The sequence below is a fragment of the Panthera uncia genome, chromosome E3, assembly GCF_023721935.1.
Source record: "Panthera uncia isolate 11264 chromosome E3, Puncia_PCG_1.0, whole genome shotgun sequence".
Classification (NCBI taxonomy): Eukaryota; Metazoa; Chordata; class Mammalia; order Carnivora; family Felidae; genus Panthera; species Panthera uncia.
In genome coordinates, this window is record NC_064815.1 from 16,496,198 (window position 1) to 16,509,337 (window position 13,140).

General features: G+C 59.5%; 1 protein-coding gene across 1 annotated transcript in view; it reads left to right on the forward strand.

Moving 5' to 3' along the window:
• The first annotated feature begins 4,301 nt into the window (after positions 1-4,301).
• SBK1 (SH3 domain binding kinase 1) overlaps positions 4,302-13,140 on the forward strand; it is a 13,010-nt gene continuing 4,171 nt past the window's right edge. The window contains exons 1-4 of the mRNA XM_049638482.1: positions 4,302-6,361; positions 9,772-10,004; positions 11,407-11,609; positions 12,474-13,135. Coding sequence (XP_049494439.1) covers positions 9,779-10,004; positions 11,407-11,609; positions 12,474-13,135 — 1,091 coding nt within the window. The 5' untranslated portion in view covers positions 4,302-6,361; positions 9,772-9,778. The remainder of the gene's footprint in view (positions 6,362-9,771; positions 10,005-11,406; positions 11,610-12,473; positions 13,136-13,140) is intronic.

Below are 13,140 nucleotides of genomic sequence, written 5' to 3' on the forward strand. Positions count from 1 at the left end.
GAGAGGCCTTATCTGGAGTCTCTTGAGGGCTCCCTGGGGCTCTGACCACTCCCCCCCCCCCGATGTCGTACATACAAGTGTGCATGGGGTAGCTGTGGACTTTTTCAGAGGAGAGGGTAGTGAACCTTCGGTGACCGATGAAGGGATAAGAACCACTAAATAGCTCATTTCATAGACTGGAAGACTGAAGAGAAGGGAAGGCAGGTGGCTGACCAGAGCTCCTTGGGGGCAGCAGCAGGGGCAAGTGCTTTTCCAAGCACCCCATAGGCCTCCTTCTGGGGCCAGCGGGACCAGGCTCTGGGTCTCCCCACTCTCTGGCAGCAGATAGGAGGACCCACGTGTGAACAGATTTCTTCAGTGGGGCAAACAAATGAGAGGATCAAGGACACCCTCTAGGGAAGGTGGTGAACAGCCGAGAGCCAGACTACGGCACCTGCCGTGGGGACATAGAGAGGGCTCTGCTCAGGGTGGGGTGTCCAGGAGGCTCCCGGGGGCCACCCCTCCTCTGGCCCCTCTCAGGGGATCCCAGCCCTGGGCTGTTGAGCCTAGGTGGATGCACATGGCCTCCCCTTGCATTGTCCTTTGGCTTTGCCTCGACCACCAACTGAGCCTAGTTCCTTTTACTCCCTAGACCCAAGAGGACTGTGAAATCCTAGTGAAAAGTTTCATTCCTGCCCTGCCTCTGGTCGCTCAGTTCCCACGCCTCTCCCCAGGGATGTATGCATTCATGCATTCATTCATTCACCAAATATCGATTAAGTGCTGTGTTGTGCAGGCACTGTGCTCGCTGCTGGGGGATGAGCAGTGAACAAAACCAGCCCAGCAAAGTCCCTGCCCTCCTAGTGCTTAAGTTCTGGTGGGGAAGAGAGACGGCCACAACCGATAGAGCCAGTCAGTAAATTCTATAACACGCTAGAGAGTGATACCCTCCCCTGGGGGCAGCTAGAGCAGGATAACTGGAGTGCAGTCGAGTAGCCCTGGTTGAGAAGCTGTCATCTGAGCAGAACTTGGAAGAACGGAGCCACGGAGGCATCTAAGGGCAGAGAGAACAGCCCCCAGGCCGGGAGCTGGCGCGTTTGGGGGAACAGCGGGGAGACCAGTGTGTGTGGAGCAGAGGGAGGGAGGAGACAGGTCAGAGGGGTAAGTTGAGGCCCCTTGTAAGGACTTTGGAATGAAATGGGAGCTGATGGTGGGAACAATGCGACCGGAGTAGGTTCTGCCAGATTCCCTGGCCGCTGGGTCAAGAATAGATTGTGGTAGGGGCGCCTGGGTGGCTCAGTCGGTCGGGCGTCCGACTTCAGCTCAGGTCATGATCTCACGGTCCGTGAGTTCAAGCCCCGCGTCGGGCTCTGTGCTGACAGCTCGGGAGTCTGGAGCCTGCTTCGGATTCTGTGTCTCCCTCTCTCTCTGCCCCTCCCCTGCTCATGTTCTGTCTCTGTGTCTCAAAAATAAATAAAAACATTTTAAAAATTAAAAAAAAAGAAGAATAGATTGTGGTAGGTGGGGGGACCAGACAGGAGGTTACCGCAGTAGCTGAAGGAGGAGGTGGGAGTGAGTGCCAAGGGTGGTCAAGCACCTTTATTAATGTCTGATGTTGACTCCAGAGTTACTTTATGCAAGTAACAAGCAAGTGAGAAACCTATTCGTATCTCCCCACCACCACCCCACATTTCTGATACAGAAGCCCACAGAGGGCGAAGGAGCTGGTGGCCGCTGCCCTGCTCCACCGAGAAGCAGCTCTCTCCTACACGGCTGGGGGAAGGCCAGTGGCACAGCCCTCTGGGGGAATCGAACATTCTACAGAAATTCCAAACGCACTCACCCTTTAACCTGGCAACCCATTTCTAGAATTGAGCCTACAGACACATTGGCACACAGCAAAATGAGTTATGTGCAGGCTTCTCATTGTTTGTAGTAGCAAAAAAAGTTGAACACAACCCATTAGGGGTCTGGTTAAATCAGTGGCAGTATACCCGTGCATCCTTTTCCAGCCCTGGAGGCCTGAGTTCCAGGTCTGCAGTGGTCCATCCACCCTGCCTGCTTCCCCAGCTCCCGCCTCTCCTAACCTTGCACTTAGCACTGGGCCCGCCTGGGTGCTGTCCTCACCTGTGGTGCTGAAGGCTGGGGCCAGAGAGAGGAGAGGAGAGGAGAGGAGAGATGAGGAGAGGAGAGGAGCGGAGCAGGGGAACTTTAGTGTTCAGTCCTGGTCTCTGCAATTTACCGGCTGAGTGGCCTTAGGCAGGCTACTGACCCCCTCTGAGCCTCAGTGTCCCGATCTGTAAAATGGGGTTGCTGTGAAGATTGGATGACAGCAGCAATGCAAAGCATTGGCATACTGAGAATATGAGTGATAATCTGTACTATATCAATTTAGGGTCAATGAAACAGAGTGGTTAGGCTTTCGGACACTGGAGTGACAATGCCTGGATTTGAATCCCCGCTCTGCCATTGACCGGATGATCTTGATCAAGTAACATGACTGCTCTGGGCCTCCGTTTTCTCATCTGTAAGTTGGGGTGAAGTATAGTCCCTGTGTTGTAGGATGTTGGGAGGCTTAGATGAGTTGATTTTTGTGAGGCCCTTGGCACACAACAGGGATCCTTAGTGTTAGCAGTTATATCACTTTCCCCTGTGCCGCTATCACCGTTATCCTCGTACCTCCCGCCACTCTGTCCACACCGGTGGCACTCCCAGCCACACCCATCTCTGGTGAGCTTGGGGCCCTGGCTGTTGGGGGGAGAGCACACCTCACCCTGCACCTTGGCCTCTAGTGCCGCCCCGCCACTGACTTTCTGTGCGATTTTGAGCAAATCACTGTTCTTTTCTGGCCATCAGTCTCTGCATCGCTAAAACGGGGCCGATGCTACCTCACACAAGCCCCCGAGGAAATAACTGTGCCTGAAGGGTCACGTTCAGGAAAGCCAAGAGACACAAATTTACAACTTGCCCAACACGGAAAGCGTTACTCACCTGCCATTTGTCACACCCTGGCTAAGTGCTAGGAACACCAAGGTGACTAAAGCATGAGGCTTGCTTTCAAGGAGCTCTTGGGTTTCTTACTGGATTGTCAGCCCCCTTCAAAGCCCATTTGTGTGTCACCTCCTCCAGGAACCCACCCTGACCCCCACTGCCACACCCTCCTTGGAAATGCTGGAGTGCTGACATTGGCTTTTCGGACTTCTGGTCACCTGACTCCTTACTTTATCTGCCTTCCTGAAGTGTAGGTTCACACCTTCTACCTGATGCTTCACTCTAACCTACTCGCCCCGTGCCAGCACCCTACGTGGTGCCCGGGCCCGAGCGGGTATACTTATCTGGAATCTTAAGGTTGCAAGTTACGTAAACTCAACTCAAAGTGGCTCAAGCCAGAAAGGAAATGTATCGATGCATGAAACAAACGGTCAGGAGTATAATTGCCTTTAGTCATGCCTGGATCCAGGTGCCCCGAGCCATCAGAAACCTCTCCACCTTACAGCTCTGCCTTTCTTCTCTGTTGCTTCATTCTCAGGCAGGCGCTCCCCGCATGGTGGCAAAGCTGGCCCCCCAGCAGCTCCAGACCTGGGTCCTCCAGCTTCGCGTCCCAGGGATCAGGAGGCATCTCTTTCCTGACAGCTGCAGCCAGAGTCCTAGGGCTAGATCCCAGTGGGCCACCTTTGGTCACAGGTTCATCTGTGAACCGGTCACATGACCTGGCAGGTGGGATGGATGTGCTGGCCAGCTAGGCCCAGGTCAGGCCTGCCCCTAAGCCAAGATGGAGACCACCTTACTGAACCACGTGGCCTGAGAGAGGGGCCATTCCCTGAAGAAAGGGAAATTCATGCTGAGCAGGAAAAAAGCACCACGGGCCGACTTAAGAAGCCACTGAAAATTCCCAAGCAAGACAAGGAGTGGGTCTGATGTGGTCTTAAGACACGGACAAGGAGGCCTCAGAGGCAGAAGCCTGGAGGCAGATAAGGGGGCCGGGGGTATCGGGAGCTGGCTCGGCATGGAGGCTTGGGGAATGAGCCTCCACCCCCTCGCTTTACATAGAAGCGAGTGAAGCAAGCTCCCTGTCCCCACTCAGTACCTGAAATAATGCCTTATGGCTGCTTTTTTCACACGGCTTTTAATAAGACGAACTCAAGGAGGTGACCCACCCAGCAACAATTGTCTGCGGATGGAATCCTTCTAGGCCAGAGCTTTGTTAAGGATACTCTTGGGGTTTGCCTGTACTATGGGGACAGAGAATCTTAGACACCCCCCCCCCCCCCCCCGAGTGAGAGTAAGAAAGGCCTGGGTGATATCACTTGGTCCAACCTTACCTCCCGCCCCCAACTCCCCACTCTCTGCTTCTCTCCCCCAGTGATGGAGAACACATGTCCTCCCTGTTGGGACTGTAACAACGGTCTCATTTTAGGTTGTTGTTTGCTTGGGTTTACCCTCAGGAGCCTCAGAGGACGCGGTGCATGAGAGCACGGGACCAGAAGCCTGACGCCTGAGTTCAAATCCGAATTAGTTAGCCCACCAGTGTATCAGTAGTCCTTTCTGTAAAATGGGGTAATGATAGGAGAACCTGCTGCCCAGGCTTGTAACTGTTAAATGATTGAATCCATTGTGGTTAGCACAGCACCCGACATATGGAAACACTCAATAAACATTTGCCAGTATTATTATCCTCCCAGGAGACAGGGTAAGCGCAGGCCCCCCTCTCTTTTGAGACTGGCCATCCTCCAGGCAAGTGGACAAACCGAGGTTCAAATCATACCTTTTTGGCCTCCTTGCTACATAATCCTTGGATTAGAGTAGTGCTAGCCGCTGTAACAAGCAAGCCCCTGTATCTCAGCAGCCTAACACAACAGCCGTTCGCTCCTGGCTCCCATAAAATGCAGAGTGGGTAATCCTCTTGGCCAGGAGACCTACAGCCAGGCACCCAGGCTCCTCCTTCCTATCTTGTAGCTCCACTGTCTTTTAGGACCGATGAGAGAATGGAGAAACTCCTCCCAGTCTTAAAAGACAGTCACATCCATCATCGCTGCTCGCGTTCCATTGGGGAAAACTGGTCACATGGCCACATCCGGATGCGAGGCAGGCAGGAAATGCAGTACCCTGCCGACAGCCACCCTCCAGCAGCAGCTCTGTATTATAAAAGAGGGAACACAAAGTTTTGGTGGACAGTGGCTGTCTTTTCCAGAACCATAGTAAATCACCAACCTCCTAGGTTCTTCATCTATAAAACAGAAAGCAGCACTTGATTGCGGCAACGGACGTTTGCTAAAATCACTGAATCGTACGCCTACTACCGGTAAATTCTGTGGTGTGTACTAATATAGCTGTGTTTTTAAGAAAAAAAAAAAACAAAACCGAGGGAGCATCTTGCCCTTCTTCTCAGGGTTCTTATGAGGACTCAGTAAGTGACATTTTGCCAAGCTGGCACTGTGTGTGCATGTGGTGGGGGAGGGTAGGGAAGGCAGGCTCCAAAGTAGCTCTGAGTTGGGTTGTGCATTGGGTATGGTTTTCGTAAGAGAGGCACCCAGCCCAAGCCACCTGCCAACAGGAAGTGGTAGGCGGTTCGGTCTTGTTTCTTGCTTGGGAAGCCCTCCCGGCGTGCGGCAGAAGACCCAGCCCACAGGGCCAGAGCCACAACTGCTGCCGGGAAGGCTGGGTGACACCCACCTGCCTTCAGCAACACAGACCGGAAACCAAGGGCCTCCCTCGGGGCCAGCGAGGACACACACACACACTTGAGGTGCAAGGCACGTGAGGTCCCCCGGCACGGCCGGCTACATGGGAGGAACAGGGGGCCAGCCAGGGGCCTCCACCACCTGCTGCTGGAAAGTTCACAGCCACCGAGTCCACAGCCGCTCCTTCAAGCGGAGGCAATGGTGATGAAGGCAAAATAGTTTCAGGTCAAGTTCCCACCGATGCCAGGTGTATGTGCCCTCGACCACTCGGGGAGGCGGATGTGTGTTACTTTACTCTCTGGCCCGGAGTCCCCGCCTGAAGGAAGTTGCTGGTCTACCTACTGCTGTGAGTTAATACCCGTGAAGCGCCTGGACAGTGCCTGCCGCTCAGTCACCTCCCAGCAGGAGCTGAGCGAATGCATGGGCGTCTTCGGCTCAGGCTTTGCTCTCTCCTGGGCCTCGGTTTCCCCACTTGGATACCAAGGCATCCGGATGAGATCCTCTACCATCCTGACTTGGGAAAACAGTGGTTCGGAGCACCGGCTTTGGAGCCAGTCCCAACGCGAGCTGCATGACCTTGGACGAGTTATTCAAGCTCTCTGTGCCTCGTTCTCCTCAGACCTAAAATGGGGGTGATGATGACACCTACCCATTGAATTGGGAAGATAAGATGAGCTCATCCTGAGTCCAGGGCCCGGCAGGTAGTAAGCCCCATTTCAGCGTTAGTTGCTTGCTATTGCCATTGTTGTTATTTTCCCCAGACAAGTGACTTGCTCGAGGTCACCCACCTAAAAAGTGGCGCAGGGCAGGATCAAGGGCAAGCCTGCTGAGCCCCAAGGCCCATGCTGTTTCTTTCGCTCCCCACTGTGCCTCTTAAGTCACATGCATCGTAACTGGGTCAGAGGCAGTGTGTACCTGGGGCTATGACGCAGCGACGGGGAGGGCTGTGTGGATTAATTCCTTGTCGCCTGCTGACGGCTGGCAGAGAACAGGTCTGAAGGGAGAGGGAGGTTGTGAAGGAGGGAGGGGCCAGTAGTGGGGACCCCCAAAACTGGGCCCTAGGAACTAAGAAAGGTTGGGAGAAAGTAGCCACTAACTACCCCCGGGAGAGCTCTTGGCCTGTTGATGGGAACAGACAGGGGACGGAGTGGAGACCACCCCAAGATCTTCAACAGAAGCCCTCAGAGAGAGCCACACAGACCCTATGTGAATCCTGGGACTCAGCAGAGGCAGGACCCGGCACCTGGGGCAGCAGAGAAGCCTTCCTGGAAGAGTGGGGCCTGAGGATAAAGAGAAGATTGGCTGTGGGGCAGGGGGAGATCAAGGCGGGCAGCGGGACTGGCAGAGGAGACTCGAGAGAGGCACTGAAGCCACAGAGACGCAGTGCAGGGTGGTGGTCAAAGCAAGGGCTAAACCGGAGTGCAGGGGGCAAATGTGGGACCCAGACCCACCCCACTGTGGCTGCACCCCCGACCCAGACAGCTGCCTGCACAGTGCATCTCGGCGGCCGAAGCAGCAGGGATGAGCCATGTACCCCACAGCCCCCGGGCGAGGGAGGAGGGGAGAGGAGGAGAAAGAGCTTCTAGCAACTTGGCAGCTGCCAGTCGGTCAACCTCCCAGAGGATGTAGAAACAGCCCCAAAGGACTGGCAGGGCCAAAGCCCAAAGCGGGAGCGTTGCACACAGGTGTGTATATGTGCCTGCACGCCCATGGCCTTGCCCAGCGCAGCAGCCCTCGGGGAGTCCACAATCATCAAGAGAAGTAGGTCAGCAGAGCAGCCCAGCGTCTCACTGGCCGGCAGGGGGAAGAGTTCAAGGCAAAGAGGGTGTGTACTCATCGGACCCCCTGGGGGACCGGCCCGCACTTTCCCCTGAAAGGGCCTGAGGACGCTCACCCAGAGACAGCCTTACCCCTCCCTGCTGCCTCAAAGCGGATCGCCTGGGTTTCCTCACTCGGAATTCTCCCCACGGGGAGTGGGGGGGCAGGGAGGGATATTTGGCAGAGGTTGGGACCAGTGACCCCTTCTAGCCCCGAAGGCAAGGAAAGACCACCACGGGGAGATGCCGCCCACTTTAGCCTAGTCGGCGGCTACAGTAACAGGGTGCCGTCTGGCTGGAGCTGGGACCGCACAGAGACCGGGTGACGGGTGCCACGGCCCAGTCGGGTTCAACACAAGGAGCTTGGCAGAGGTAGGGGCAGCGGGACCCTGTGTCCGTGGGCCTGGCGCCATCCCTCCCCCGTGGGGGTCTATGAAATGGGCTAATCCAGGCTGCAGACTGAGGGCATTCGTGTGGCGTTTCAGACAGACTCTGGCATCCGTTCAGACCAAAGGAATTAGGGAAGGAAGGGCAGAGCCTGCAGCGGGGGAAGCTTCTATGGAGTAGGGCTTGCTCACGAATGGAGGGGAAGGGGGCTGAGTGGGGGAGCAGGATCCTGAGGAAGCAGAGGGGGCAGGAGCCAAATCGGAGGAGGGGCGGAGGGCCCCCTGCTCCCCCAGCCAGCCGGAGGACGTGGGAGGCCAGGAAGTTCCCTCCTGATGTTCCTCCTCTCCGTGTGAAGTGGGAGGCTGGGTCGTGCCAAGAGGGAAGGGGAAGGCAGAGGAGGAGAAGAGGGTTGGGGCCTGGAAGGGGCGCGGCTGGGCCGGGGTGAGGATGCGGGGCTCCCGAGAGCAGCCTGTGGCCGGCTCAGCCGGAGGGGACGCAGGATGCACGACACCACTCCGGGGCACTTACAGAGCCCTTACGTGTGCCAGGCACCAAGCGCTCCACGGCTGAGCAGCCCGTAGAGAAAAGGCACTAATACGTCCTTTTTCTAGATGGAAAATTGAGGCATGCGAGGCTGAAGTAACTTGCCCAAGGCCATCCAGCTAGCGGGTGACAGAGCCGGATTCAAAGCCGGGTGGCTAGCTCCAGGTCGCTATCCAAGACCCCTGGGCTGTCTTGCAGGGGTGGGGGCTGGGGGAAGTGTGGGGTGAGTCACCTGGGATGGGAGGTAGGAGGGAGTAAGGGGAGGTGCGCCAGGAGGCAGGCTCCCGGGGCTCAGCTTATGGAGGATTCGGTGCCGGCCTCTCCTGCGGGTACACGCACAGACACGTGCGCACCTGCTCCTGGAAGCTTCGCTCCCAGCACCCCCACCGCCAACTTGACAGACAAGAAATGCAGGCCCCAGGTGGGCGTTCACTCTCACCCGGCCCCGGACTCTCCCCGAAGCAGTTCCCTGACCCGCCAACACTGGGGACAAACTCGGTGCCTCTGACGGGTGGGTGCAGCTTGTGCGGATACCGAAGGGGTCAGTCAGGCTGTGAATGTGGAGGGTGAGGCAGGGGAGGGCTGGGTCTCTGTGGGCCTGGGCTCTGCCTTGGGTCTGGGGCGGAGCGGGTGTGGGAGGGAGGTGGGGCCTGGGATGCCACCTGTAGCCGCGTATGCCGGCGCAGGGTTGTGTTGTCTGGGGAGGGGGGAGGGGCGTAAGGCTGTTGGGGGAGCGGGGGACATCTGCACCACCCCGCCAGAGCTCTGTCTGCGCCTGCTTGGCTGAGGAATTTGCTACCGTGACCCCTGCCCTGAGACCACACCTTCCCCACCCCTTGCCTTACATTCTCAAAAGCCCGTAACACCTTGTATCATAATGTGTAATTCACGCGTTCACTATGTTTATCGCCCGTCTCCTCCCCAAAACCTAAGTCCCGTGAGGGTGGGATTCTTACCTGTCGGTTTAGTGATGCGGGCCCAGGGCTCTGAGCAGCAGGCCCCTGGCGAACAGCAGGTGGTGATCAGTATTTGCCGACAGGAGTGGCCATGTGAACTTGGTACACGGAGTGTCTTTGTGTGACGTAAACACGTGTGCCTTGTCTGAGGCTGTGTCCGGATGACAGCCTGAGACAGACGGGCCAGTGGTACCCGAGTGGGGACTGCGGGGGCAGGGACCGTGTCTCCAGGGAGTGTGGCTCAGGCCTGGCCCTGAAGCCTTGGGGCAAGGGGATAGATGCTCGTCGCCCCCGTGTGGTCATCTTGAGCCTGGCATCCGGGGACCCGAGGTACCGGGGAAGGAGCGGGTGGCTGGGCCAGGGGGCCCTGGCTTGATGTCACATTTGGTGCCGCGCCCCCCACAACAGGGAGAAGATGAGCGTGGGCTGCCCGGAGCCCGAGCCACCCCGCTCCCTGCCCTGCTGTGGGCCGGGGACCGCCCCTGGGCTGGGGGCAGGCGTGCCGCTCCTCACTGAAGATATGCAGGCACTGACCCTCCGCACGCTGGCCGCCAGCGATGTCACCAAGCACTACGAACTCGTCCGGGAGCTGGGCAAGGGCACCTATGGGAAGGTCGACCTGGTGGCCTACAAGGGCACGGGTGAGCATCTGCCGGCGGCGGGTGTGAAGGCTGGGGGGCGGGGGGCGGGGGGACTTGCCTGGGGCTCGTGGGTGTTCGCTTCCGGAGCCGAGGGGTCAGCAGGCAGACAGAGCTCGTGGTCCAGGTGGAGAGATGTAGCCTGAGCGGCCCAGGGAGACCTGAGACGGGGCCCGGGGCCCAGACTGGAGGGTGGGCTGCTTTGGGGCCAAGGGCATGACCCCGGGACATGGGGAGCTCAGGAGAGAAGTCAGGGCTGGCAGTGGTGTTTGCGGAATCACTGGCCCATCGGGGGTAGTTGACCCCAGCGGAGTGGACAGAGCCCGAGGGTGCGTCCTTGGAAACGGCACCACGCTTCAGGAGGGGTGGGAGATGTCCCCGGGAGGTCACTGTGGCCATCTCCATTTCTCAGATGAAGACACCGAGACCCAGAGACCCATCGCTCAGCTAAGTTCATGCAGCTGTAGAGGCTGTGAGGCAGGGCAAGACCCCAGAAGGCAGCTCCAGAATCTTCTCACTTCCCCGCGAGCATGATGCCTTCCCCACAGCACAGCCTCACAGCGGTGCCCATGCAGCCAGTCAGGGACGGGGACTTCGTGAGCGCCCACAGCTGCACACACCTGGGGCGGGGGGCGGGGGCTCTGTGCCCACCGACAGCGGCGGGAGGAACACTGGACATGGGGTGGCCTGACCTTTGCCACTTGCTCTCTGTGTGACCTTGGGCAAGTGACTTAACCTCTCTGTGCGTAGGTTTCCTCCCCTGTTAAAAATAGGATAGCATTAGGGCTGGCCCACCTCCCAGGGTCATTATGAGGCGCGGGTTGTGAGGGCGAAGTGAAGAGAGGGCCCTGTGACAGGTAAGGGCCCTGTGGACACGTGTGCGTCACACGGCTTTGCACCCTCAGTGGGTACAGATGGCTGCCCAAGTGCAGAGTCAGGGACCTATGCCTTGCAGACCCTCACCTCTCAGTGTCTAATTCCTCCTTAGCCACGTAACAAACATGTGTTGAGCACCTACTGTGCGCCACACTGTTGAAGGCACTGGAGACACAGCAACGAGCGAGACAGATTCCCGCGCTCAGGGGGCTACGTTCTAGCGTGGGGGGAGACCGAGACGTGAAGGAGGATCCTGTACGTCAGGAAGGAGAGGGGAGAGTGGAGGAAGCAGCAGGCCATCCTCACCGAGGCCGGCAGGCTGGGGCAGGAGACCCGGCCTGACCCCCGACTCGCCGCCTGGCCTTTGGCCAGTCCTTTCCCCTCCCCGGGTCTCAGTTTGCTACCAGTAAGGTGAGGACAGACACACGCTGCCCCGTGGCGGGGACGGGCTGTGCGGGCAGGCCTGGGGACGTCAGGTGCGGGAGCGCGGGGACAGGAGCCTTCACCACTGTGGCTCCTGCCCCATCAGGCACGAAAATGGCGCTGAAGTTTGTGAACAAGAACAAGACCAAGCTGAAGAACTTCCTGCGGGAGGTGAGCATCACCAGCAGCCTCTCCTCCAGCCCCTTCATCATCAAGGTCTTTGACGTGGTTTTTGAGACCGAGGACTGCTACGTCTTCGCCCAAGAGTACGCACCTGCCGGGGACCTGTTCGACATCATTCCTCCTCAGGTACTGGGTGTGGCGGCCCAGGGAGAGGGGAGATGTCTTCCCACCCCTGCAGGGGGAGAGTAGGGGGGGGCGGGGGGCAGTCAGACCACTTATTTAGCCAACAAGCATTTACTGAGCCCCTTCCGTACGTCAGCCACCGGAGGGCCCGGGATACACTAGGAATAAAGGCTTGCGCGCCTCCTCGTGGGGAACAGACACTGCGAAATAAGCCAGATGACAGACTGAGCCAGGCTCTGGGAAGGCAGCGGCCAGGGGCCTGGGATGAAGTCCAACACCACCCTCCTCGGCAGCCTTGTCTGATGCTGCGTAGGAACAGTGGGGGCACGAGGGGGGAGAGGAGGCCGCGGGGCCACCAGAGGCTTCCCAGAGGAGGTGCCCTGGAGTGGGAGGGAGCGCGCAGAAAATCCCAGGCTCCCGGCTCTGCGTCTGGTGGTGCCAGGTATGAATCTGCTCCTGCGCTCAGGGGGTGAGTGGCAAGGCCTCTCAGAGCCTTATGTCCCTATAAGGGAAGTGGGCGTAACAGCAGCTGTGAGGGATTGAGACAGCGCCGGAAGGGCACCCGGCCCGCCGTGGGCGCTCAGGCCCGGGTCTGTGGCTGCAGTGGGGGTGGGGGTGGGGGGTGCGGGATGAGAATGACAGGGCCAGAGAGAGAGGAGGAGGTGCCCCGGTGAGGTGGGGGAAGGGAGAAGCATGGCCCAGGCGGCAGCCCCGGGAATGCGACCGGGAGCTCGGGGCGAGGCCGGCGGGGCCTGGCGGGGGGGCGGGCGGCCGAGGGGACTGGTCGGCGGGAGGGGCCTGGCAGGGCCCGGCGGGGTGGCCGTCCCTGAGCGCGGCTCCCCCCCACCCCCACCCCCGGCCCGCCAGGTGGGACTCCCCGAGGACACGGTGAAGCGCTGCGTGCAGCAGCTGGGGCTGGCGCTGGACTTCATGCACGGGCGGCAGCTGGTGCACCGCGACATCAAGCCCGAGAACGTGCTGCTGTTCGACCGCGAGTGCCGCCGCGTGAAGCTGGCCGACTTCGGCATGACGCGCCGCGTGGGCTGCCGCGTGAAGCGGGTCAGCGGCACCATCCCGTACACGGCGCCCGAGGTGTGCCAGGCGGGCCGCGCCGACGGCTTCGCGGTGGACACGGGCGTGGACGTGTGGGCCTTCGGCGTGCTCATCTTCTGCGTGCTCACCGGCAACTTCCCGTGGGAGGCGGCGTCGGGCGCGGACGCCTTCTTCGAGGAGTTCGTGCGCTGGCAGCGGGGCCGCCTGCCCGGGCTGCCGTCGCAGTGGCGCCGCTTCACCGAGCCCGCGCTGCGCATGTTCCAGCGCCTGCTGGCCCTGGAGCCCGAGCGCCGCGGGCCGGCCAAGGAGGTCTTCCGCTTCCTCAAGCACGAGCTCACGTCCGAGCTGCGGCGCCGGCCCTCGCACCGCGCGCGCAAGCCCGCCGGGGACCGGCCGCCCGCCGCCGGGCCGCTGCGCCTCGAGGCGCCCGGGCCGCTCAAGCGGACGGTGCTGACCGAGAGCGGCAGCGGCTCCCGGCCCG